Consider the following 27,366-nt stretch of genomic DNA (forward strand, 5'->3'; position numbering starts at 1 on the left):
AGCTGAAGGTAATTGAAAAGCATAATGATTTCCTTGAATCCCCCCCTCCACCCTTTCTGCCTCTTGGAGGCCACTCCTCCACCACTTATACTGAGATTGTCCCTTCCAATATGCACTTTCCACTATCCTCTCCCTTTCACTGGTATTTACTTTTCCCATCTTGTGATTTCTTTTTTACAAGTGTTGTGAGTTCAGCGAAATGAGTTGATTGCTAAACTTTAAGCACTGGTAAAGCCTAAAATAATTGAAAGGGAAAGCAATTGTTTTAGAATGTTACATTGGTATTTTAATGGAATTTTACTGTTACAGGGTTTTATCGTTACCCTCCATGAGCTGGTTACCGGGAGTGGCAGGATATAAATATATAAACAAATAAAGCCTTAAGAGGTAAGTGTTTTCCCCTGCTTCAGCTCTCCATGGTGCCTGGCTGAGGAATTGCTGCTGCTGCAGAGTCAGAATCTGAAATACCCATGCCAAGCTGAGCTGTAGCCACCATGGCTTTCCTTTCTTTGCCTCTAGCTGCTCTTGCTGTTTTCAAAGGGGCCATTGGTCTGCCCCATACTTGCCAAGGAGAAGGCTTATTTCATAATGCTTCCCTTCTGAAGCACCTTCAGATCCAGCCAAGAAGAAAGGCTGGGGTGGTTTACGCCACTTCCCCTCTCCTCTTCTTCCCCCCAAAGTGGGGGAGGGAGTTATCAGAGAATCTTACTTTTCCATCATTTTGATTTTGGGGCATTTTTTAAAAAGTTATCCAAGTCTAGCATAATGAGACTGTTGAAATGCAGAGACTAACGTTCCACTTATATTGCTTAAGGATACTTAAATGACAGAAAAGTAACCTTCTCTGGAGAAGCCTCTTCACAAGCACTGAAGGGAGGGAGGGATGACTGTAGGAGGTGATTCTCCATTTTTCACAGTGACTGAGAACGGAGAAACCACAAGAGCTTGGCAATAAAGAAAGGGGAACTTCACAGCTTAGTCCATTTCATTTTTTTTGACATTTTCAGGACAATTTCTTGTAGTCCGCAGGAGTTCCTTTGTGCTTCCTTTCATTCAAAGAACTGAACGATGAGGATTTAAATGGAAGGTGCATGCTCGGTAATGCTACACATCCATTAATAAAAAGCTTTGGACACCACCCCCACTCATCACAAGTGAGGTCCCCACCCAAATAAAGAAAACTGTAATTATTGGGTTGTAGCTACAGAATAAAATACACTAGAGAAAAAACAGTGGAGTGTAAAGGCAGGCAATGAATCCAAAGTCAAGTTTAAAAGCTTGACTGCTCAGAAAATCTGCAACTGTTAGAGCAGAAGAGGTCAATGTTTCCCATTTCACCTCACTTGACACAACCCCACCTCATGTTTTCCCTTTGTGGACCCTGTTGGGTTATTTTGCTTATCAGTCCAGTGTGAGGAAATGGATAGTTAAAAGCATGCATACAATTTAAATGGAATAACTTGGGCAATACCCCAAACCTCTGTTTTTCTCCCTATCCACACACTGTACTGAGGACACTTGGGGGCCACTTTCTGAGCACAAAAGAGAGGAAGGTTCTCCCCCCCCCCCCCCCCCCCGGTGCTCAGAGGAGTGTCATCAGTTGCTGCTTACCTTTCCCAGAGAGGTCTGTCGATAGTTTGCGTGACTCTTGTCCATCAAACAATTCCAGGGTATATTTTCCTTTGTCAGATTCTTTGGGGTCCAGGATGTGTATCCAGATCTGGTCCATCGTTGTTCCTATTTTCAGCCGATCTCCACTATCCAGGCGTTTATCGCTGAAAACACAGAATTACAGTCCATTGGTGGTGTATAGGCTTCTGCAGCAGTGTCACCAGCAACTTTACGAACATACTAAGACAACATTTGTTGTGTGCCCTACAGCTACGTACACACTGACGTAGTTTGCATACAGTAGGAAACTTAAAAAATACATGGGGAAAACATACTTGTGATACCAGGTGGCTTTCATGGCGTCAGTGTAGTACTTCACTTCACTGTAAATCTTGATGCCTTCTCCAGTCGGTTGGACTTTCAATGGTGATGCAGAAAGAACTGTGGAGGATTTGAAAAGAAATGGACTTGAGAAAGCTGATCAGGCCTATTATTTTGTCCCTCCCCCCTTTTATAGAGTGAAAATACATCTGCTTTGATCTTTATACAGTATTATTGTCATCAGGCTTAATAAAGACTTACCACTAATCCTGGCAAGTTCTTTCAGGATCTCATCAAATGCTGTAAAAGATTTTTTAAAATCCTTGAATGATAATACACACACACATAGCAATAGCAAACATACATGCAGCTATAACAAACAGTCCATTAAAAAAACGACATAGAAAAGTGCCCCCAATTAACTGGGCAGTACCCTTTCTTTAAAAAATTAATTATTTTTGCTATATGACGAACATGTTTGGATTCAAGAATCTTTGCATCCTGCAGCTACAGAACAGAGCTGCTTTTTAAAATTCTGCTCTTCCTCAGGGAACATGGTTCTGCCCTTTACCCTTTTATCCTCACTACAACCCAGTGACGTAGGTTACACCAAGGGAGAGTGACCGATCCAGCTTCCCCCAAGGAAACCAATGCCCACCTCAAGTAACAAGCCCTACAAGGGAAATATAACTTATAACAATGGCTACAAATAAATTACAGCTTCAGGAGGCTGTCTCAGGCTAAGAAAAATGTCATGGGTGGAAGGCTTATGCCCCTTCTCCCCACGCACCATAATCTTGATCTGAACTGGGCCTTTCCATGCCTGGGAATTAAACTCCCGGCAGAGAACTCCAAATAAACATCTAAGACTTATGTCTGGAAGCCAGGAGGACTTTATAAAGAGTGAATCAATCCAGTTACCTTCCTTTGTAAGATCGAGTTCAGTGGCATCTTGCCCACGGTCATCAGAAACCACAGCTTTGTAAATTCCCTTGTCTGCTTTGGTAATCTGGCCAAAAATATTTCACCAATACAAATGACAACATTCAGTGATGCACAGACTGGCCATGGGCAAATTACAGCATTGCTTTATGCTAATGTTGCTGAGATTCTGTCCCAGGAATTTGATTGTCTATCTTTCAGTCCCCCCACAGCTTAATTTATAAGACTAATGAACGTATTAATTAAATATGTTTTTATGCTAGAGTCCCCCAACTGGCAAACAAAACTATTAAAACAATCTTTTAAAAATATGTGTTATAAAACCAGAATTAAACCAATATATAAAAGAAGGGCTAGTGAAGGAACATCAAAAGGAAACAGATCAGTCTGTTAATGTCCACCAGAGCCCTTCTTTTCCCTTCTTCAAATCCTTATTTCATCTCCTTCTCTTTAGAGCAGTGGTTCTCAACCTTCCTAATGCTGCAACCCTTTAATACAGTTCCTCATGTTGTGGTGACTCCAACCATAAAATTATGCAAGTGTTCTTTCACAGAAATTAAACCGAGACTGACCAATGGCGTGAAGATCCATTGTTCATGATTGTATATAAATTGGTTTTTCCCCGGGGTTTCTCAGTTCAGTTCTGCCTCTTGTCCCACCATGCTGATCTTGCTCTTTTCCGCTGCTCCAGACAGATGAATGCTCTATCTCAATCTACCCTGCAAGGCTGTTATGTAGATGATGCCCCCCCACCGGTCAAGCTGCTTGCTCTGCTGCAACCCCTGTGAAAGGGATGTTCAACCCCCAAAGGGGTCCCAACCCCGAGGTTGAGAACAGTGCTTTAGAGCCTCAGAATAAGAGCGTGCTGAGCTGGAGGGGAACCCATGGTCCAACTCCAGGCACGAAAAGCATCAGACATTCGTTAGCGTCCTAGTTTGAGGGCCTTTACCTTCTTAATCCGAAGGATCCCGTTGCCGGTCTTTGGCTCATATTGGCCGTCTGAGCGGGCTTTGTTATCCATGAACCACTTGAAAGTGCTCTCCTTCTTCATGTTTGCCGCCTTCCGAAAGCAAATGCAGGGGTGGGGGAGGAGGATTCAGTCAGAGTCAGGTAATGGGGAAGCAGGCAACTGCCCTGCTCCCTTTTCATATAGGAGAGGACCTATTCCTAGCCCCACGGGAGAGCGAGCATAACTTGGAAGCCCTGGGGCAAGGCCTGTTCGGCTTGCAAAATATTAAATGCTCATTAGCTGCTAGCATTATTTGTCTCTGTTTTATTTCCATGCGTTTATTTCCACACCAGTGTTTTGAGAGCAGACTCTTTACCTTGCAAATCAGCAGCACTTCACATTCTTCATTGACCTTCCATTGCAGCTGTTCAATGAAATGTGGACCTGTTCAGGGATGAGAAGACCAAATCTGATCGCCTGTAGGTGGCTTTGCTTCTAACAGTGCCACCTGGTGGCCCCTCACAGGCCACACATCTCATGAAGCAGCCTTCTTCATAGTCTATCCAGGATAGTCTTGCCTACTCTAGCTAGTGGGGTTTCTCAGTCTAGGGCCAGGAGGGGGCATTTCATATCACCTTCTGTCTGAACTTGCATGAAACTAGAGAGGCTGAAGAATGAACTGGGTTCCTTCCGAATGCAAACCTGATGCTCTATCACCCAACCACGGGTGCTCCCCATCAGCTCCATGTGCTTGACAGGCTAATTTCCTATCCTAAAGGTCTGTCTACCTAGCTTGCCAGTCTATCCTTTAGCTTCTCTCTAAAGCTAGATCACAGGCAAGTGGGTCGCAGTCCTGGCTCCGAGGTTATTTATTTAATTTATTTATTTGATTTCTATACCACCCTTCCATATGGCTCAGGGCGGTTTACATACAACATGGGGGATACATGGAACAAATTAATATATAACATAAACAAATACAACAACAACAATCTAAATAACACAATTCCATTGATCTTAAACAACAATATAACAGGAACAGGAACTTAGCTAAGGCCCTTAGGAGGTTATGTGCCCCAAGCTGGCATAGAAGCAAGAGAGAAGGGGACACGTCAAAGTTTTGTGAATACTTCACTGTCTTGTGGCTTGCCACAGTCTGAATGTTTGTAAGATCAGTCACCACATGGTCAGTCATAGCCACCCTGAGGCTGTGATCACTCCTTGTTGCCTGAAGAAAGCCCAGTGCATGGGGGCAAAGCTGAAACACTCCCGCTGAGTTCAGACTCATGAAAGCTTATGCTGGATTAAATGCTGTTAGTTTTTAAGGGACCACCGGGCCTTGGTTATATTGTGCTGTGATATATTGACAACAGCTACCTCTCTAAAATTATCATGGGCCGGAAAGCATCAGAAAGGGTAACCCGGCACAAAGGAAGACAAGGTTATTGGCTGTGCAGAAGAAGAGATTTCAGCGGATGCAACTATTCTTACACCTGCCTGATGAATTAAGGCAGTGGTTCTCAACCTTCTTAATGCTATGACCCCCTTTGGGTCGCCACTGCCACCGCGGCGTTAGCCGGCAGTGGGGGTGGCGCAGTGGTGGCGTGGAGGTGGCGGCCTTGGCGACCCCTGGGGAAAGGGTTGATTGACCCCTAAAGGGGTCGCAACCCACAGGTTGAGAAACATTGCATTAAAGTATCCCATTAATGGGGGATCATCTGTGAATCTGTGGGAGGCTCATGGTTTACTTCCCCACAATGGGATGTGCTGCCAAATGAATATCATGGTGTATATGCAATTGTGCATAGCGTTCCTAAACCAACTTTAGGACCCTCCATCAAGCACACCAAGCTTTTAAAAAACCTTTTCTTTTTAGAATTCCCCATCTCCCACCTTGGCTCCAATTTTTACACATACGCCTTGTCATAACTTTTCTTCCCCATCTCAAGAGGTTTAATGTCCTTTATGGACAATGATTTCTTTGACTGCGAGCAGCCATTGCAGGCCAGGCAGAGCCTCTGGCCTTCGGATTATCTTACCATGCTTTCTCTTCCAGTCTCTCTTCTTGGCATCAGCCTCTGATTTAAGCTTATCAAAATCTGGAAGAACAAGGAGTGCCAAGTCAGCGCTCAACATTATCGGACAAGGTCTTCCCCCAACAAGTTAGCCTGTTGTATTTTCCAGGGAGGGGCTCAGGTGAGGGGGTGGAGGTTGCCTGTGTGCCAAGGGCAGGGGCAGGTAGGCACTTTTATCGAGAGAAAAGGAATTTATTGTATTATTAATCTCATTCCACTGCATTTAGGGTTGTCAGTCTACAGGTGGCCCCTGGAGGTTTCCTGGAATAAAAACAGATTTCCAGAATACAGAGATCAATTCATCTGGAGAAAATAACTACTTTGGACAGAGGATTCTATGGCATTACATTGCTGCTGAGGTCAGAAGTGGTTTAAGGATTTGCAGGGACCACAGCACCCAAGCCAATTTAACGATTCATGGGGCCCTAGTGGAGTACAATTGCAGCAGGAGCAGCAGGTGGAGGGGCCCTCCACAGGGAAAAGGGATGTCTCTCCAACTGCCCTTAAAGAAGGTTCTGGTTCATAACCTTCCCTGAACATTTACCAGACTTTTGGCCCATAGTCCACCTACATTGATGCAAATCTTCCGGGTTCCCTACATACCATCCCCAACCACAGCCAGAGTAAACTGGTTTGCAGCTTTGCCATCCTTCAACTGGGCAGTGTATGTCCCTTTGTCATCTTCACAAAAGTCCTGGATGATCAGTTCCACAAGGCCCTTTGCACGGTCAAAATTGATCTTGTGGGTCTGAAAGTAAGAAAACAATCAAAAGTTACTAGCAGAAGAGGTGCCTCTTGGTAAGGAAATGGCCACATCGTCTGTATTCCAATGTCACCCTCTGTAGGGAAGTTTTTCCTCCTGCTGCATCTTCGTAACACAGATGTTCATGACCCTAAGAGGGTCTGAGGCAAAGCAGTCCTACAGTTAGATATGGTTGACCTTGTGCCTTTCAACTTCATTTAGAAAGAGCATACTTGAAGTGACCTTCAAGGTTTGAAGTGCACCTAGAGGCTACCTGAACTAGGCCTCACTTCACAGCTTCTGTCCTAGGTAGATTTGTAGTTCCCTGTGGAAAGAGATGATCTCTTGGGCTTACAGCTGGTCTCCAGACAACAGAGATCGGTTCCCCTAAAGAAAATGTCTCATTTGAAGGCTGGATCTCACTGAGGTTCTATTACAAACCCCATCTTCCCCAACTCCAAATCTCATGAAATTTCCTAGCTCAGAGTTGGCAACCATAGGCCCAAAAGGAGACTTCCATTTTCCTAATAAGGGTGTCACAGGGCCACCCTGGGCAAAGTGATATTTTTTAAAGCCCAAACGACACACATGGGCCAGAAAGGCTTGCAGGCATACATCAGATGCAACTTCCTCATGGGAACTCAGTTCTACTAAGTCGCAGATTTGGACCAGGACCTGCAGCATTGGGGGAGAGGAAGGGAAGCAAATGTATGCGAACCTCCTCCCATGGGGCAAATAACACTTCCCAGAGCTGTTTTGGGTCAGGAAAATAGGGTGGGGATAAGGAAGGCTTGGGCCCTTCTCCCATTCTGTGCCACAATGCCTATCCAAATTAGCCCTCTGTGGCTCTTTAAAATTAAATACCTCCATGGAATGTATTGCTGGCATTCTCTGTAATGTGTAATTTGTATTGGAATAGGCAAGATCTGTAGTGTGCATGACTGAAGAGGATATGAAGAATATCTCACAGAGGGCATCGGGCGATATATAATTAGGTATTTAGTTAGGAACGTCCTCATATTTTCAAATAATAGCCTCCTGTGTCCTGGTTGGTTCATTTGGAGATTTCCTGCTCCTTTGAGCACACATTCTCCCTGCTTATTATTATTATTATTATTAGATTTATAGCCCGCCACTCCCTTGTGGCTCGTGGCGGGTAACAATATCACAAATCCCCATTTAAACCCCATAAAAACAATAATAACATTGCCAATATTGCCGGCATGGCAAGAACGGCAGCTCAACTTCCCCCCCTCCCTCCCACTACTAGCGGGTGGAGAGGAGGTCCCGATGATGTTTTGCTTCGGGTCCAGAGCCCGAGTCCCCGGGGGAGGCATAGATCTATTATCAGCCCCGGCCTCAACCATAAACCTGGCGGAAAAGCTCCGTCTTGCAGGCCTGCGGAACGTTGAAAGATCCCGCAGGGCCCGCAGCTCTCCCGGGAGCTTATTCCACCAGGTCGGGGCCAGGACCGAAAAGGCCCTGGCCCTGGTCGAGGCCAGGCGTGCTTCCCTAGGACCGGGAACGACCAACAGGTTTTCATCCGCAGAGCTCTAGGCCCTGCGAGGGGCATAGGGCGATAGGCGGTCCCTCAGGTATGTGGGTCCCAACTCGCGTAAAGCCTTGAAGGTTAGAACCAGAACCTTGAACCCGATCCAGGCAGCAATTGGCAACCAGTGCAGCTGCCTCAGCACTGGCTGGATGTGGGCCCTCCAAGATGTGCCAGTGAGGACCCTAGCAGCTGCATTTTGCACTAGCTGAAGTTTCCGGATCAAGGACAAGGGAAGGCCCGCGTAGAGTGAGTTACAGAAATTGCCCCCAGAAGAACTGTTAGTCAGTTAGACTGTCAGGACTAACTCCCTCCTCTCTCTTTATGTATTTTTTTCTCTTCTCAGTAAAGCTATTTATTCTTTAAGCAGCTGGTACAGTGCACCTCCTTTGCATATTTAAACTCTGCCAACATGACCCCATGTGTGGTGAAGTCAGCAGATTTGGAAGAGCCTAACTCAACTTTAGATGGCACCGTCAGCTACTTCAGTTATTCGTTCTTTGGCCTCTCAGCCTGATCAGCCCAAATTAGGGGGAACTCACTGGAGTGCTCACGAGCTCCTTCCCGTTGAAGATCAAGTGTAACTCTGCCTCTGGGGAGAGCTTCTCAACCTCCAGCCAGAGCCGCACTTCCCCTTTCTCCAGAACCTCCACGTTCCATCCGGATATCAGCTCGATCACTGAAAGAAAAAACGATAGAGGAAAACAAGATGGGCTGTCAGAATTCCAGGGCCGAACTGCAAGTGCTTGGAAGAAACAGGTAATGGCCAGTGGGTTGCCCATCACTGTAATCATTTGTCTGCAGAGTTCTCTTGCTTCCTCAAGCAGTAGGGTCCCCTGAGGCCAACGCTGGAAGATTCTTGGTGTCACAAGGAGGTGACTTTGGAGAGACAAATGCTTATTTCCAAACATACAAGTTGACAAATGGCTGAAGAGGTGGGAGCTTTTCAAAGTGCCAGTAGTTTTGCAGCCTTCTTGCCATGATGGGCTCTACCCCCTGTTCTTTCAAAGCTTCTTGACCCATTCCGCACACATAGGATAATGCACTTTCAATGTGATTTTGCGGCTGGATTTTCCTGTGCATTGAAAGTGCATTATCATATGTGTGCAGAATAGACCCTTGCTAGCCAGTTGCAATACTCGGGCCTCCTTGCTCAGCTAGTATAATGGTTAGAGCATTGGACTAGGATCGTATTCTCTGCCAAGGAAGCTTGGGCCGGTGAGGCTACAAGGGAGGCCAGAAGACAAACGGGAACCAGTTTGGGTCCCAACTAGGGAGAAAGACAAGGTATAAATGAGGTAAGTAAATAAATAACTAAACTAAAATTTTGACTGCAACAAAAGAATTTGGAATGTGCATTTCTAACAGGAGAGGGAAAACTGTGGCTCTCCAGATGTTCATGGACTACAATTACCACGAGCCCCTGCCAGTACCATGCTTGCAAGGGCTCATGGTAATTGTAGTCCATGGACATCTGGAGAGCCACAGTTTGGCCACCCCTGCTTTAGAAAGAAGAGCTGCTGTCCATGCTAATGAATTTGACTCTCTCCAATGAGTGCCGGCTTTGAGGTTTGGCATGGGATTTGGGCACAGAGTGTGAGAATGGGCATAGAGACAGAAATGTTGGAGTCACACATGCCCCTTGGTTTCTGGTTCAGTTTCAAAAATCCCTCCCTCCCTGCTTGAAGAGCATACTGGGTGGGGTAATCTCTTCCTCCAGCAGCCACCCCCTCCCATGATTTGTACAATATGGTGGATGGGTGGGAACCCATTTCATGGCATGTGCTGTCAGCTTCTTGGTGCAAGAGTGCAATGTGCATTGTTGACACCACCTCTACTTCCATCCACTAGCTCTCATTTTGCAAGCATCCACAGTTGGCCATCTCTGACTGTTGGGAAGCAATTGGGAACATGAAGAATGGCCCTCTCCTCTATTTCCCTGGAGCAATCATATTTCTGCTACATCTTTAAAAGAATCTTACTTGTATTTGTAAACTACCTCGGGCTCTATTTGTTGTGGAAAGGCAGTATGTAAACATGTTGATAAATCTAATAACTCACAGGGGTTCCGGATCTCGTGGCTGATCTTCCGCAGCTTGTCTAGTTCTGGAAAATGCAAACAACAGGATTAGACTAGACTTAAATGGTACAAGAATGCCCATGTTAAACGCACAGTATTCTAATTCTCCCACACGTTTGTAGAATTTGTAAAATTGAGTAAAGTGTGTGTGTCTGTATGTGTGGGGAGCCCATCTACTTCATGAGCTCTTTCCCTGCTTCAGTGTTGAAGAAAAGAAATTTTACGATAGCATTGTGAAGTAGCAGAACTTTGAGACCCACTTCTGTGAAGTCGTTATTGTCTAAGTCAGGAACACAAGTTATTATCACAGAGTATACTGTGCAAGGGATAACACCCCTGTGTTGAGGATTTTCCCACAAAGCTATTGACTTAGATCAGTTTGGTGACACTTAACAGTCCATTGAACTACATGCAGTTGGGCATCCATTGTGGCTGCTTAGAAGGTGGTCTGCATGGCGTTATAGCCCACTGAAGCTCCTCCCCTCTCCCAAACACCTTCTGCAGGCTTCACCCCCAGTTTCCAGGTTTTTCCCAACCCAGATCTGGCAGCCCTATTTGGCCATGGCCAGAGATTCTGTAAGGAAGGAGGGCTGACTGAAAGGCATGCTGTAGCCAGCTATGATATCCAACCTTTGTTTTTCCTTGTTCCTCCTGTTATGCATAAACTTTGGGGGTAATGAGAGGTGAGAGCCAAGAGGTAAGAGCCAAGGGGCTCTCAGCCCTTGTGCCATGTGGCACTGGAACAGCTGGCCCTCTGGAGTCAGGACAGTCCCATAGGTCTAATTTGTTTGTATATTTAAGTTGTATCTTTTCCTTTGTTTTAACAGCATTTTCAAAGTTGCAAGCCACTTCAGGTCCTTTACAGAGAGAAGAGGTCCATAAATAAGTATTCTAACTCACAGTCCATAGAAGGCAGCAAAAATTGGACCTTCAGCCCCTGATGGACTGCCACCCGTGTCTGGTGGCCACTGTTGGCTCAGGGTCACCTTAAAGAACCACATGAATGCTGTTTTGAAACCAAAGTTAACTGGATTTTACTTGGGTAAAGCCTGTGAGGACAGAAGCAGTTACTAATCAGCCTGAAGGCCTGTTTTCCCTGTGAGGAAGAAGGTTTTGACTAGCCTAAATCCAAGAATGGAACCAATTGTAGGGTTTTGAGGAGATCCAGCTAGTCAACTGCTTGGGCACTGAGTCAGTGCAAGGGAAGGAGAAGAATACTTGTGGAAGCCAGTTTTGGACCAAAAGTTTGGGAGGAATGTGTGTCTGATCCTGCTAACGTGACAGGATCAGCAAGGCTGTTGTAAATATGGATTTTTTACCTTCCTCGGTTAAAACATGACTGGCAGAAATGTCTTCATCAGTGTCGGTTACTTCTACCGAGTAGGTTCCCAGATCTCTTTCAGTACCATACTTCAAGATGAGTTTAGATCTAGAGAAAGCAGAAACACACAAATCAAGGTGCAGCACAGACTCAACTGAATTTTCCAGGTTGGTGTATATTTATTTATTTTAAAGTTTATACTGTATATGCTATATTATCCTGAATCTACTAAGGATTATACTTCAGGGGGGGAAAGTACAGGATGTTGAAGTAGTTGCAGAACTCTAGGTTTCATTTGTAATGCAAATTTCTATTCATTATGACTAGGCCTATCCAAAAAAACACACAGCATTTCAGGTTTGGGTATATTGGACCCGAAAAATATTGGTATTTCCTGTTATTCCTGAATCCTGGTACTGGTTTGTCTTGGAATTCAGAAAATATTCTGGAAAGCTGAATTTTCTGCTCGGGTCATTTAAATGCCTCAGCCCCCTTCAGAGCCTGCCAAACAGCTGATCCTGCAGAAAGAATTCTCTCTGCAAGACAGAATTGGGGTCTGCAGGGGAGCCCAGTCCCCCCTCCCATGCTTTCACTTAAATAAATATGTGATCTGAGATAATTGATATTTATATCTCATACTGCGTCCCATACCGCTTGTCAACAAAAATTGAAACAACATATAAAACAAACATTTATAAAATGAGCTTTTACTCCAGTGAAGGAGTGAGGATAGTGGAAGGTGCAGAGTGGGTGGAATGGCCTTGATTTGAGGCGTGGCCTTTGAGGGGTGGCAGAATGATGGAAGGGAGAGATCCAAGGGAATCTGTACACTTTTAAATTACTTTTGACTTGGAAGCAAAGAAGGAAATATTGGGCACAAATCAATGCATAATGAAAAAGAAAACCCAATAGACATGCAGGGTTAAAGCAAGGTAAAACACCTATGCACAATGGGCCAAATTGTTGGAGGGAAATTCTGCCTGCTTAATTCCTGCATATGGCTTCTGTTAAAGGCAGGGGAGCAGAGACAGGAAAACTATGCAACTCCAGCTTCACACCAAAGACTTACTTATCGTCCTTGTCAACAGTTTCAACCCTGTCAGGCTTTGGAGGTCCTTCGTAATCCTTGGTCCAGATAAACTCTGAGGTATCGACTACTTCAGGTGCTTCAAAGGCCAGGAAGATGAATCCTTCCTCGTCTACCCCAACTTCGATTTCTTTGGTGCCTGCAAAATTTATTTCCACACTTTTATCCCACCCTTTGTTCAAGGAGCTTCTCCGTTTTATCCTCACAGCAACCCTGTGAGGTAGGTTCAACTGAAAGTGTGTGTGACAAGGTAGCCCAGAGAGTTTCATGTCCAAGTGGGCCTTGGCAAGCCGAGTCCAGTGCCACCGACTCAAAATAGAAACTTCCTCTGCTACATGGAGAAGAAAATAACTTTTATCCAAATTTCACGATGTCTAATAAGGCCTTCCCACTCAGATTATTATGAAATCAGTAAGTGAAGAGAAACAAAAGTCACTCATACATGAATTATTTGCCTTGGATGGATGTTGCTGGGAAGCAGGTCCCCTCCGCCCCCTTTATCCCCATAGCATCATGCTGCTTTCCTGCACCTCCTGAATTTTTCTCCAGTCTTGCTCAATCTTGTTTTGCTGTAATGTTTTGTAAAAGGACTGCCAGGTGGGTCAGGAAAGTCTGGATTTTCCCTGTCTCTTCCTCATAGTAACCATCTTCCTTTTCATGGTGCCCATTTTCCTCCTCATGCCACCAGTCTCTCTCAGTGTGTGTAGCTTTTTGAGGCAAAAAAGACTGGTAACTGACATATCAAAATACCAATCTACCGTTATAGGTCAGGCTCATATTTTTGAGCCTAGAGGCACCTTTGAAATTCTGAAAGAGGGTAAAACCAGAAAGCGGTTGCTGCAGGAGATGGATCCAGCCACAAAGTGTCAGGAAGTAACTGCAATAGGAACTCTTCAGCATATCATTAAGAAACGCCATTTAATAAGCTGCCTTTTAAAATGAAAATGTTGTTTCAAAATATACACACAGCTTATCTACTGTCACTCACTGATGAACCTTCGGTTGGGGGTGACGGCTGTTACTGAAGCAACTTCTTAGAAGTTTCCGCAGCCAGTCAGATCTCCAGTGGCCAATCAGAAGCCTGGCTGAGCAAAAGCGCCACCAAGCCTGCCCACACCAGGAAAGGTCACCAAGTTGGGGGACCCTGCTCTATTACTTTAAAAAGAAAAACTCGAAAAAGAGCCTCAGTTAGATGGGGGCAGGAATGGCCACCAAAGGGACTAGGGAAGGAAATATGTGGGAAGCCCCATAACCTCAGCATGGCATTGGGAGCCACTGCAATAACAGGACTTTTGCAGATAAGTGATGCCACGTGGAAAAGCCCAGAAACAGAGAGACCGAGAAAGAGAGTGGGGTAGGGAGCCAATTGCCTTGTACCTGGTTTGGTTTTTACAACCACGGGATCTGAGGGGAGAGACGGTGGGCCGACCCCAGCCTTGTTCTGTGCCCGCACTCGGAAGATGTAGCACTTTCCGGTCTCCAAATCCGACAGCTGTTGGGAGAAAAATATAATAAAATGGACAAGAGTAGAAATGGCCCCAGACGTAGAGTGAAGTGTGTGCAGGGAAGTATGGAAATCCATGCCTTCCCATATAGCTTTGATCCCAAGCCAAGCCTGCTTTTGAGGAAAGATAGCGTTGAAGCAGGCTCAGGGAAAGTCACTGTGGAGCCTGCTGGGGAAACCCAGAAGGGAGGTCAAGAAGGCCGTGAGGTTATGCGGAACCCCCCAGCAGAACCACTGCAGCAGGGAGGCAAGGATGAGTGAGAGGTCTGTGTGGAAGCAATCCTGCGGCTCTTCTTTTGGTCTGCAAAACGCTAGTTGCGCCCTGAATTCAAAGATACAGAAAATGCTGCAGAGACCTTCAGATGGGTGTCGGATATCGGCTGCTTATTCAGTTGCTCCCAGGTGTCAGATCCTTCCTCACAACGATCCACAAAGTAGCCAGTGACGGGGCCTGCTCCAGTATACACAGGAGGCTCCCAGTGAAGCATCAGAGATGTGTCCCTCACTTCAGCACACCTCACATCATAGGGAGGGCCTGTTTGAAGGATGGGGTTGGGGGGAAAAGACCATAAATCTTAAAAGTCTGCATTTTGATTCCAATCCCTCTCAGACTAACTCCCACCCCTATTTTCCTAGACCTAGAGAAAGTTAAGGAACTGCCTAGTTCAAATGGAGCATTTTACTCTGCCTTTCTTATACCAAATTCATTTATTTATTGGATTTGTAGGCTGCCCTTCTCTGGCAACAGTCTTGGGGCAGCTGACAACAGATAAATAATCCACACACACACACACACACACACACACACACACACACACACACACACACACAGTTTAAAACAGTAAAACAACAAGTTAATAAAAACTAATTTCTGTTTAAAATATAGATGCTCCGACTATCCCACTACACATAATTACAAGATTGAGTTTCGGGTCCTAATATCCAGACTCCAATGGTGGAGAAAAGGCCTCGAAACACATCAGTCATGCCAAGAAAGAACATTTGTGACGGACGCTTCCCTGAATGCAGGGGGAATGCCGTGTTCCTAAAGGAACAAAACCTTCTGGGAAAGCAGCTACTCTGGCCACATCTGGGGTGTGGGTTGCTAGCGGCTCACTGTGCAATGCTCATACAAAGCAGCCTCTGTGGGATCAAGGCAGCTTGATCCCCGGAACAAGAGGGGCTGTTGCCCAGGGCCCACTTCTATCAGGGACCCACTGCAGGAATGGACATCCCTGGCAGCAGCATTACTTGAATGGCTTGTAGTAAAACCAAGCGCAAGAATGCAATTGGCGGGCCAAAGGCCATGTCTTGGGAGGCAACCGGCAGTCAGCATTGGAGGCTCTGTCATCCTCCCTCAGTTGGACAAGACAAGATAGCCTGGTTTGGGGAAGCACAGGGCCCAGCTGGCTCAGAGGACGCCTACATCTCAATTGGTCTGATGTTTGGGAGGCTCTCCCAACTCTCTCACTTCCACTTGTGCTGGGCCCTTTTCACATGGTGCAGAATGCACTAGCAGTTTCCCTCTGTGCAAGACCCACATCTTGCACTGGGCCAAAAAGGACCTGGGGCCAGAGATTGCTGACTTTTAACTGGCTGCACCAGGCCTTATCTGTCCATGACATACTTACCTGGCTCTGGCATTGTCCACTCCTCACATTTGAAAAGGTCGCTCGGTTCCGATACCTTCCCAACTCCAACCACATTCATAGCGTAACCGCGGAACTCATAGAAATGCCCTGGGTCCAGGTTGGTGAACTAAAGAAGGAAAAGTGTGACATGGCATTTCTGGACTACATTTCTGGCAGCGGAATGCTAAGCGGAGGCACAGCCTTTTAAGGCCACTCGCTACAATCTTAAGTTTAGCATGTTGTGTCTGTGGACCTGCTGAGGACAGAGCTTGTGGTCTGAGGCAGGATTGGAACTCTGCACTTGCGTCAGCCAATGCACGGCTAGATCCCGACCGCAGGATCCAGTCACTTTAAAGCGAAACTGACCTATAGTGGACACTGGTGGGAATATCCTTTTGTTTGTGCATGTATATAAGTTGGGGTTTGTTGGGGGTTTTTGGTTCTGTTTCTGCCTCTTTTACCATCATGCTGAAATGAATTCCCAGTGTCCTGGTCTCTGAACCCACGGATCTAACACAGCAACTCCCTTCCAAGTCCGTTGAAGTTTGTAACTCTGCTTAGATTGAATGGGAAAAGGGGAGGCACCCCTGCAAGCTGCTAGGTGGTGGAAGGTAATGACAAAACTAGCTATCAAGCAGCCCCAGTTGGATGTAACAACACTCCATGCAGGTGCTTAAAAGGAAAAATATTTTTCACAATATATACACTTAAATAGATACACACATGATTTCCCTGTTTTGCTAAATACAGTAATAAATAATTCTTTCCATTCTTGATGATGTTAGCCATTCAGTCGTGTCTGATGCTTGGCGATCCTGTGGGTCAACTGCTGCCATGTTTTTCCATCTTGCACTGCTTCTTTTAGTTGTGCAATGCTCTGGCCAATGTCCATTTTGATAATATCTAACCACCGTGTTCTTTGTCAGCTTGGTTTCCTTTTACCACTGACCAGTCCTAGCATAACTGCGTTCTCCATTTATTTGGATCACATGATATGACCGAAGTAAGTGAGCTGGAGTTTTATGATTTTGCCTTCCAGTGATACATCAGGCTTTATGCACTGTAGTATTTCCTTATTTATGACTTTTGCTGTCCATGGAATCCGCAGAAGCCTTCTATAGCACCAGAGTTAGCCCTTGTCGTGTCCAATTTTCAAAGTCCAACATTCACAGCGATAAGTGGCCCCTGCATGGCACTCTACTCTGCGGGTGTGAATCTGTTGGAGGTCCCAAGCCCATGAGAGTTTTGCCTGGCCTTGGCCAGGGCCTTTTCAGTCCTGGCCCTGACCTGATGGAAAGAGCTCCTGGGAGAGCTGAGGGCCCTGGCAGAACTAGCTCAGTTCCGCAGGGACGGCAAGATGGAGTTCTTCCACAGGTATTTGGTTGATGCTGGAGCTAGGGAGATCTGGGACCCTCCCAGAGCTAGCCTATTTTTCATCTGGCTATACTGCTTCTTCAAGCGGGGGAGGGTCTGTTGCCATCTAAGGCAGTTTTACTGAGGTTTTAAGATTGTTTTCATGGGTTTTTATTGCGGGGATGGATGTTACCTGGCACAAGCCACTGTGTGGGAGTGGCAGGATACAAATCGAAAAGAAAGAAAGAAAGAAAGAAAGAAAGAAAGAAAGAAAGAAAGAAAGAAAGAAAGAAAGAAAGAAAGAAAGAAAGAAAGAAAGAAAGAAAGAAAGAAAGAAAGAAAGAAAGAAAACTTGAAGTAAGCGGCTGTAGTTTGGAAAGAATAAAACAGAGTATCCTGTGAGGATATCTCCCATACCATTACTATGCTACCAATGCTGGATTGGGGTGATGTTGTGGGAAGGAGAAAGTAAGTTGTTGCTTGATGACTGCAGAGAATGACAAAAAGCCAAAGCTACAAGGGAGGAATGGGCTGTCCACTTTTTATCTCTAGATACAGTCTCCTGAACCCTTTCTGAAAGTCAAAGTGCAAATAGATGAGCTAAGTTTGAGTCTGGTAGCATCCTAGAGAACAGTAAGATTTTCAGGGTAGAAGCTCTTGATAGTCAAAACTCCCTGGCTCAGATACGATGATATCACAATGTGTAATGCAGCGGTGACAAATGCAGACAAAGGCTATCATGCAATGGAATGCAGACAGGGGCTGTGTCCACATGGCAATGATTTGCTGTGTTCCTTCCATTGCCACTTGAATGCAGAGGCATTTGCAGTGGCAACAGAGTGTTCCCGCTGACATTTCCCCTGTATTCGGATTGCCTCAGTCTCCTATAGCTGTAATACCTGTTGCCCCCACTGGAGGGCTTTGCGGGACTTTAAACAAATAGAACTTAAATAGGTAACTGACACATCACTATTGCACTAAGCAACAGCAGTACAACAATTTCTGGTTGTTAAATACTGCAATATGTCAAAAAGTTTTGCTGATTTACACGCACACACACGAGACAAGTGCCTGGGCCTGAGCCAGGCATCCAAGAAGGTAAACTGAAATGGTGACCTTTGCACCCAACGAGAAATTAAAAATCATCCGTCACGAACAACCATACCGTGTAAACACGCTGAGCGATAGGCTTGATGTTGACTTCATGCCAGTCAATCTCTGAAACGTCGTGCTGGTCCAGAAAGTAGCCCAGAATTGTTGTGCCTCCTTTGCGTTTGGGAGGCTTCCAGCCAATGGTCATGTTGTCCTTCCCGCAACTCAGCAGGGCAAACCCACGTGGGGCTGACGGGCAGGCTGCGGGCAAAAGAATGGAAACTGGGATCCAAATGGCAAGCAGTCTCGCTCTCTCTCTCTCCCTCCCTCTCTCTATTCTGCATGGAGGGGACTGACACCAACACACGATACATACCAATGGCCTGCCTGACCACGATGGCATCAGATTCCGGGGAGCTGTCCCCCACACCTGCTTCGTTGACAGCTTTCACACGGAAGATGTACTCCTTGCCAGTTTTGAGTCCTGGAACAGTGAACCTAAACAAAAGTAAACAACCAAAGAAGTCCCCACTCCTCTTATTCCTTTGCTCCTTCTGGTCACTTTACAGGAACAGAAAGTAAGCCTATTTACAGGTCTCAGGGCCCAGGTGTGCACAATGTTTTCCTTGGGGGATCTGCTTTGGTTAGTTTGAGAGATGTCTTTTGGAGTTCCATGCTTCCAGCCAGGCACATATGGGCCTGATTTAGAAAGGAAGCATAGCACATGGGGGGGGGGAGAGCCTAGACCGTCCCCCTTCCATACTGTGTGTCCCAAGGAGCCACTATCTGCCTGAATGGGGGCTCCAGGTATACTGCTGGCCTGCATTTTACATTTCTCCAGTTGGGCAACCAGGACCATTTCAGGATAGGAAAATGCTTTTGGCTTTAAGGGCTTGTAATGGATTCTCTCAAACAACTTGGGATTTCAGCTTGGGGAGAGTGCTGAGGGTGCAGTATGAGAGACCGCTAATAAAACTACAGTTCCCAGGATTCCACAGGGAGAGGGGGATGGTTTTCCAACCCAATCTGTGTTGCGGACTTGCCTACCAATTTGTTGTGAAGACTGTAAGTTACATCACATTTTGCAAAATGGTCTTCTATAAACCAAAAGGCAATACGATTTGCTTAAGTTCCCCATCCCCCACTTCTCAGGGCCTGTTTCATAATGGCAGAACTGGTGGGGCCCAGTCCCTCAAAACAGGTTCCTGCTCTTACCAGGTTTAAGACCTGGGGATCCCCTAGAATCATACGTCATTTCCAGGCTAAAGAGATCAGTTCCCCTGGAGGAAATGGCAACTATGGAGGGTGGACTCCATAGCTTCATACTCCACTGAGGTCCCTCCCCACCCTATTTTCCGCCCACTTCCAGCTTTACCCCCAAAATCTCCAGGTACATCCCAACCCAGAGCTGACAATCCTATACAGCAGGGGTAGTCAACCTGTGGTTCTCCAGATGTCCATGGACTACAATTCCCATGAGCACTTGCCAGCAAACACTGGCAGGGGCTCATGGGAATTGTAATCCATGGATATCTGGAGGACCACAGGTTGACTACCCCTGCTTACAGAATACATAATAGAAGGAGGAGGCTGGGAAGACTAACTGAACTCACTCATGACACTGGAGGGGTTTGTTATTCACCGTTTCCCAGTCCTCTGTCTCGACCTCCCGGGAATATACATAATAGCCAAGCGGTTTCTCTTGGCCTTCCTTTGGCTTGCTCCACTGGACAACAACAGATGTGTTGGTGTCTCGAAAGGTCAGCACCTGAGATGGCGGTGGCAGAGGAGCTGCAGAAAAAAACAAGGTGATGTAAGAGCCGCCTTTCTTTTGTGTTTGATAAACAAAGAGCTGGAAAATAGCCTTGGGATTTGTGTCTGTATACAACAACAGTGGTGAGACTTCTATATACTCAAAACTGGAAAAATATAAAAGACCTCCAACAGAGGATGGGCTGTAGAAGACGTTAGAAATGGCTAAATTTACATCATTGATTAGAGAAAAGATAACAATTTCTATTATTACTAATTGGAAACCTCTTATTGACTTCTTGCAGGAAAGAGGGGGGAATGATTGGATTATATGGCTTGAGAAATTACAGAAAGCAAATGAAGAATTAATTTAAATTACAATTTTAAGAAGTAAGCTTCGTAGAAATTAATAAATCTGGTGTATGGACAATAGTTTATGATCTGGTTGGCTGAAGACTCAAAACATTACTGTAATGAAGTTGATATGTCTGACTTTGGGCCGTGTTCTAGTTGAAGGTCATTCCTGAGCTCTGATTTGGTTTAGAATGGCTGTGTCAGCCGCAACAGGCTTCGATATTTGAGTGTGAACTGTGAAAGATGCATGTAAGATCCAAGCAAAGGCCCCACGCTTTCCATCAGTCAAGGCAAAATAAACCCACTTGACTTCCTGACCCCATTAAAAACGATAACAAATGTACCTATTTTTTTCCCCAATGAGATGTGGTCGCTGGGCACAGAAGGCTCGCTCACCCCATACTTGTTCACAGACCGCACTCGGAAACAGTATGACTTCCCTTGGTCGAGATCAAAGACAGCAAAGGTCGTGGAATCCACTGGGACGTCCAGGTTGGCCATCTGCCAGCTGTCTGTGCCTGCAACTGACTGAGAGGACAGAAACAGCTGTCTGTCGGCGGCTGTCGCTTTTACAGCCAGGACCTCCATGGTCAGACGCATGAGGCTCATGCCAACCATACCTCCAGAGTAAGTGTATTTATTATTAATAATAATAATTATTAATAATAATAAGTGTATTTGAGCCCTAAATTGTCTGTCCAGATATCCCAAATGCAAAAAGAGTCATTATTTGTCCCCACTGGGAGCCAGAGGTGTGCTGAAGGAGGATGCAAGGCTTTTTGCAGAATTAATTCTTGTAAAGAATTTTTTAAAATAGTTAAGGGAGCTCTATTTAGTGAACTCCCCGCATCACATCCAGTTTGGCCTTGAGGGATATGGCGCTTTCAGTGTGCAGGAGTGTGAGTTGCACACATTAATGGCACATCGCTGTGCAAAGGTCCAGGATGTTAGAGAACCATGACTTCACCAAGGCGGATTCCACATCTTTCCACCAAGCTCGATGGTTCAAAGCAGGTTGCCAAGCATATCCAAGCTGCCAGTGGCGGTTGGGGGGGGCACTTTCCAGGAGCTTACCCAGGTGCTGATGTTACCTGGAAGTGATGTTGACATGTTGGAGACATTGTAGAAGATGGCATTGTAGGAGATGGCATGTTGGAGACATTGGCGTTTGGGCAAAACTATGGTAGACTTTGCTTCAAACAACAGAGTTTTACTCAAAACCCAGAGCCCAGTGTGCAGACATCACTTCCAGGTGATGTCAGCATGTTGAATTAAAAAGCAAAATTCTTCTGGGCTAGGGGGAATTGGGGTGAGGGAGTGCATCTGGAAAGTGGGGGATCCTCATCCAGACCAGTAGACATGGCAACCCTTGTTCAAAGTTAATGTACCACCATTTGAAAATTCTCTTGGGATTCACACAGCTAATGACATCATTCTCTTACCTTTTCTATATAGTAACTCAGGTGCTCCTTGCCTCTGGGGTCCGGCTCATCCCAAGAGAGGACCACATAATCTTCCCTGATCTCACTGGCATGAACATTGGTGGGTGGCAAGGGGATTTTCACCTCAGCTGCAGAAAAAAATAAACCATATCAGTAATGGGAGGCCAATCTGGAATTGAGAAGGATTGATTAGAAAGACTGATAGAGAAGGAAAGGGAAAGAAAACTAAGGCCCATTCTGCACATATAGGTCCTACCTGGAGACTGGCATCACGATTTCTTCTGCTATGATATGAGCTATGACTCACAAAAGTCCGTATTGAAATAAATTCTGTGAGTCTTCAAGGGGCCCCTGGACTTTTTGTTTTCTTTATAACAATAATCCGGAATACAGCATGAGAAACAGCCTTGAGAGTCCTCCTGGGCCACATCTGTGTGTTTCCTGCAGGGTTTGACTGTGGAATTGGGATAATTTGTACACAGGGATGAACCATCACATGGGGAGCTACTGTGGTATAGTGACTCACTTTGCAGACTAGAATCTGGAAACCTCTCCCGTGGCAGCCTAGTGGGTGACCCTAGGCCAGTGGCTCTTTCTCTCAGCCTACCCTGCTTCAAAAGGCTGCAGCGAAGATCAAATGGAGGGAAATACAGTTGTGTCTTTTCCATACCCTGAGTGCCTTGCAGGAAGGGTGTGATAAAAATGGAACAGACCCAGCTCTCTTTTTCCAAGGAGGAAGTTAACACATGCAACAAGTACTCGTTAAGTGCAGAACAACAAAGTCCAGAAAAACCAGGAGCCGTATATGCTCATCCAACCCTTTTTTAAGTTGAAATGACCATTCAGAATTTCCACTGGGCACACGCAAATGGATCCTCATATATATAGAATGAAGGAACTCCGGCGGAGCAGAGGAGGGAAGCAGGGACTATACTTACAGCAGGGACTATACTTACGCTCCAGTTCGTCTTTGGAAACTGTAATCGTTCTCATCCCGTCATCATACGGGATGTCTGGGGAGAAGGGAGAGAAATGAGATTTAGAAGTTGGGAGTCTGTGAAAAGAATAAAATCCAACCATTGCAGCCTTTTTCAACCTCTTGGCCATGGAGGAACCCCTGGAATATTTTTCAGACTTTGAGGAACCCTGGAAGTGGTGACATGCCCCTTCAGAGAAGGAAGAGGCGGGAGCCAGCCAGTCACTCAATCATTTGCCATCATTTCCATTATGGAGAAAGAGACTAGGCCTGTAGAGCAACAGAGGAGGTGGGCTCCAGTAACATCTGATGATGTCACCAGCCATCTGAACTTCTGGGAAAGGCCGCATAACCCCTGGAGGGTTCTCATGTGACTCCAGGCTTCTCCGGAACCCTGGTTGGGAATCCCTGAGTTAAAGGAACAGGTGAAGAAATGCCCAGAGTGCTACTCCATTGTCAAGAAGGTGGAATAAACGCTGGCCTACTGCCATGAGGGATCCTGGCCCCAAAGGATCTCTTGGTCCGAAGGATCTCGTCCACGCCCTGTTAGGCATACTCAGAAAGGATCTGATATAGTGACAGAAGGCAGTTCCTGAGTCTAGGGATGCTCATGGGACCCTGGGCAAAAGTCCAGGATGGGGCCCCAGAATCTGCTCCCCCAAGACCAAGCAAAGGGAAGTCCTAACCCTAACCTGTGTAAGGTGTGAGGGAGGAGATGCCAGAAGGTGACTGCCTGACTCACAGACAGAGTGGGTATAAGGGACTGTCAAGCCCCAACTAGGTTAGGAGTGTATGGTGGTGGCAGGAGCCTGCCCTTATTCCTCCCTCCCCCTTTAGGGAGCGGGGCTGTGAGCAGATGGGGCCCCCTCAAGCACAACGCCTGGGGCCGCTACCCCTGTTGCCCATTGACTAAGACCACCCCTGACTGAGACCTTTTCTGCAGTTATGATTGCCAGGGTGTTTTCATCACGTCGGATTCGAAATGTAGACTCTGAATTTGCACCAGGCGTTCTGTATCTGTGGTTTTCTTCCATCACTGTTTGGGACTCCAATCGTGGCATGTATTTGGCATTTTTCTTGGGAGAGTGGGCAGTTCCACCTCCTGCCATGTCTCCCCCCACCCTTTGTTTTTGGTCTGAGAATGTGCAATAATGTGGAGGAGAGAGGGGGGCGGGCAGGAGGTGAGTCGGAGTTGAGACGGATCTATGATGACACCACTGGAGACAGGAATGGAGGAGGAAGCCGACTCGAGCCCCGAACTTCCTCACTGGGTAATTGTGAAGTGTCTTTCAAGGGGTGGGGGAGAAATTGTGTTTCTGAAGATTCCGTGGGGCAACCAGGGATTGCACTGGGATTTGCTCATTAAGAGCCAGATTTTTGTGTAAATCATTAGTTATTCCGTGGGATTTAGGAAGGCTAGATTGGCATTTTTTGCAATTGCAGAAATGGTCTCAGCATTTCTAATACTGTGATTATTTGGTTTGACAGGTGGGTTTTTATAGTCTTGGAAGCAACCCAGGAGTTTTAGAAAGGCCGAGCAATTAGAAAGAAGTTATGTACTCATCAGTCTTTTGCTCTCGTTGGGGTCTATCATAGTCACTGGGTCACTGGCCTTTGAGGGGTTACTGATGCCTGCACAGTTGACAGCCTTCACTCGAAACCGGTAAGTCTTTCCTTCAGTGAGGCCCACAACCGGGGACCGGCAAATTTTCACAAGCTTCTCATTGCACGGCACCCATTCGTCTGTGCCCATCTCACATCTGGAGAAAGAAAAAGCATCTTTGATGCCACATGACCTGGACAGACCAGGAAAAAGGGCTCTGTGATTTGAGACTACAGACCTCTCAATATAATAGCCAAGGACTGGGCTTCCGCCATTATCACTGGGGGTTATCCAGGAAAGAATCAGACTGTTCCTATTCACATCATGGCACTGGACGTTGAGAGGTGATCCAGGAGCTCCGGCTGTAGCTGCTGCGGCATCTAAAGCAAAAAAGGAAACAATCTTTTACTGTGTTTTATTTAGACAATGTATAGTCAACGGGCAAGTTTGGTGGGCCCTCAGAGCATTCTTACTGGCTGTCCTATCATGTGTTTAAACAAGACACACCAAAAGAGATTGGATTTTGTATCAGAGTATGTTGTTTTTGTTGCTACACAGCACTGTGAAAAATCTGGGAACAGCACCCTTTTTGGAAGGGCAAAACTCTACTTTTGAAGTCAGCTATGGAGGTAACTTCACAATGTGCCCCACATTGCAGAGTAACAGAAGTGTGCGAGTCTTCCTGAGCACCTCGGCCATTTTACAACCTGGGGGCACAACAGAGAATACACATATGGGTGGTTGAATCAGATGGATAGCCGTGTTGGTCTGAAGCAGCAGAACAAATTTTGAGTCCAGTGGCACCTTTAAGATCAACAAAGTCCTAGTCCCACTGTATACCTCATAGGTCAGGCTACACCTGGAAAATTGGGTGCAGTTCTGAAGGCTTCACTTCAAAAAAGAATGTGGACAAAATGGAGAGGGTGCAGAGGAGAGTGATGAGGATGATCCGGGGCCTGGGGACCAAGCCCTATGAGGAAAGACGAAGGGACTTGGGAATGTTCAGCCTACAGAAGAGGAAGTTGAGAGGGGACATGATATCTTTAAGTATCTGAAAGGTTGTCACTTGGAGAAGGGCAGAGATCAATTCCTTTTGGCAGCAGAGGATAGGAACTGCAGTAATAGATTTAGGCAACATGTAAAATGGTACCAGCTAGATATCAAAAAAAATTTTTTTTTCACAGTCAAAGTAGTTCAGCTATGGAATTGGTCGCATAAGGAGGTAGTGAGATTCCTCTCATTGGCAGTCTTCAAGCAGCAGATGGAAAGATACTTCTTCTGCATGCTTTTGGTTGATCCTACATTGAAGGGTTAGACTAGATGGCCTGTATGACTCTTTTCAGTTCTATGAAAATTTTATTCAAGGTGTAGGCTTCCCTGCACACAGCCCACTTCCTCAGACACTGTTAAATGGGAATCTGATGTCCACCCATATAGGGCTGGTTGTTGATCTTGCCCATTTGTAAGGTGGCACCCACAGAAATCACTTTTCAGGTCAGTAAAGCTATTACAGTAGAGCATAAGGGGAGAGGAGCTCCTGCAGATATGAAGGCCCAAGGCCATGGAAGGCTCTGGATATGGCAACCAGTCCATTGTGGTGGAGGTACAGGCTTTTATGTTAGCCATCCATTGTTGATCAGGGCTAGGACAGGTTGAGGGTGCTTTAAGTAGGGTAGTACTTGGGTGGGAGATCACCAAGGAAATCTAGGGTTGCTAAGAGGCAGGCAATGGCTAACCCTTTAGGGTCACCATAACTTAGAGGTGACTTGATGGACAGGGGAGGGGACAGTATGATTGCAACATATGTCTAACCTACTCTGAACCTTTGGGATGGACGAACATCAAGTCAAATCAATCAAGAAAGCATGCAAATAAATAAACAAACACTGCTACCACCAAACAGATTATTGAAACATCCAGTACTCACCCCGGACAAATACATAAGCTCTTTGCTCGCTGTGTCCGTCCAGCGTTGGGATGCGGACGCTGTAAAATCCCTCGTCTTCTTTGTAAGCGCAAGATACTGTTAGAGAGGCATCCTGGTCTCCACATTTTATTTGCCGACGATTGGAATCTTTCAGCAACTCGCCTGAAGCATAAAAAGAAAGGCTATATGTGGCCTGGCTGGAGGGCAGCTTCTCCCTGGAATTGGAATTTGAGCACCAGCCATGGATTTGACAGTGGGAACAATGGAGCATTTTCAGTTTTTTGTTTTCATCATTCAGCCACCTATATTTCTAACATATGCACACACACAAGATCGTAAAATGGTACAGCATTGCTACATGAGCTGATAGCTTTGCACTTTTTGTCCTTAATATACATTAATATACATCTGCTCTCAACTTGCCTTTTAGCAAAACATTAAATGGCTTTAAAACTGCTTGTGATAGGTAGTAAGGATATTGTTCGCTATGAGGGCTTGCACATGGATAGTCCAGTAGGTGCTCCAAATACCAGGTGTACAAACATCAGTTCACGGGTGCTAGTTGCATTTATTAAGATTTTGGGAGCATCGAACTAATCATCAGAACAAAGCAGTCACCTTTTCTTGGGCTGGTGTGTTCAGGTGAATGGCCTTGTTGTTCTGAAGCAACAGAACAAAATTCAAGTTCAGTGGCATCTTTAAGACCAACATAGCTTTACTCAAGGTATAGGCTTTCGTATGAATGCACACTTCTTCAGATATATTGAAATGGAGGTTACCAGTCTATACAATATAGGTAGAGGGTGAGCAGCAATTAGCATACATTATAATGAAAATGGAATAACAAACATTTCAGGGATGGTCAACCCGTGGTCCTCCAGATGTTCATGGACTACAATTCCCATGAGCCCCTGCCAGCATTTGCTGGGAATTGTAGTCCATGAACATCTGGAAGACCACAGGTTGACTACTCCTGGTTTATATGGTCACCATTTGTTTGGACAATTCCAGGGGGAAACATATATCAGAATTGGAGACTGATTGTAAATGTACCT

The 27,366-nt window shown here is 45.8% G+C and overlaps 1 protein-coding gene across 4 annotated transcripts in view; it reads right to left on the reverse strand.

Moving 5' to 3' along the window:
• Positions 1–27,366, reverse strand: part of MYOM3 (myomesin 3) — a 60,134-nt gene that overhangs the window by 8,277 nt on the left and 24,491 nt on the right. For all 4 annotated transcript variants that reach the window (XM_077337604.1, XM_077337603.1, XM_077337601.1 and 1 more), the window contains exons 10-33: positions 26,312–26,473; positions 24,623–24,764; positions 24,342–24,541; positions 22,762–22,818; positions 21,806–21,933; positions 20,708–20,891; positions 19,871–20,048; positions 18,634–18,755; positions 18,331–18,518; positions 15,813–15,939; positions 14,538–14,716; positions 14,055–14,169; positions 12,660–12,816; positions 11,589–11,698; positions 10,251–10,295; positions 8,732–8,868; positions 6,502–6,646; positions 5,863–5,922; positions 4,200–4,267; positions 3,824–3,934; positions 2,854–2,941; positions 2,194–2,232; positions 1,947–2,052; positions 1,612–1,775 (exon numbers count right to left, since the gene is read on the reverse strand). In XM_077337604.1, coding sequence (XP_077193719.1) covers positions 1,612–1,775; positions 1,947–2,052; positions 2,194–2,232; positions 2,854–2,941; positions 3,824–3,934; positions 4,200–4,267; positions 5,863–5,922; positions 6,502–6,646; positions 8,732–8,868; positions 10,251–10,295; positions 11,589–11,698; positions 12,660–12,816; positions 14,055–14,169; positions 14,538–14,716; positions 15,813–15,939; positions 18,331–18,518; positions 18,634–18,755; positions 19,871–20,048; positions 20,708–20,891; positions 21,806–21,933; positions 22,762–22,818; positions 24,342–24,541; positions 24,623–24,764; positions 26,312–26,473 — 3,012 coding nt within the window. The remainder of the gene's footprint in view (positions 1–1,611; positions 1,776–1,946; positions 2,053–2,193; positions 2,233–2,853; positions 2,942–3,823; positions 3,935–4,199; positions 4,268–5,862; positions 5,923–6,501; positions 6,647–8,731; positions 8,869–10,250; positions 10,296–11,588; positions 11,699–12,659; positions 12,817–14,054; positions 14,170–14,537; positions 14,717–15,812; positions 15,940–18,330; positions 18,519–18,633; positions 18,756–19,870; positions 20,049–20,707; positions 20,892–21,805; positions 21,934–22,761; positions 22,819–24,341; positions 24,542–24,622; positions 24,765–26,311; positions 26,474–27,366) is intronic.

Source organism: Paroedura picta, chromosome 5 (genome assembly GCF_049243985.1).
Source record: "Paroedura picta isolate Pp20150507F chromosome 5, Ppicta_v3.0, whole genome shotgun sequence".
NCBI classification, from domain to species: domain Eukaryota; kingdom Metazoa; phylum Chordata; class Lepidosauria; order Squamata; family Gekkonidae; genus Paroedura; species Paroedura picta.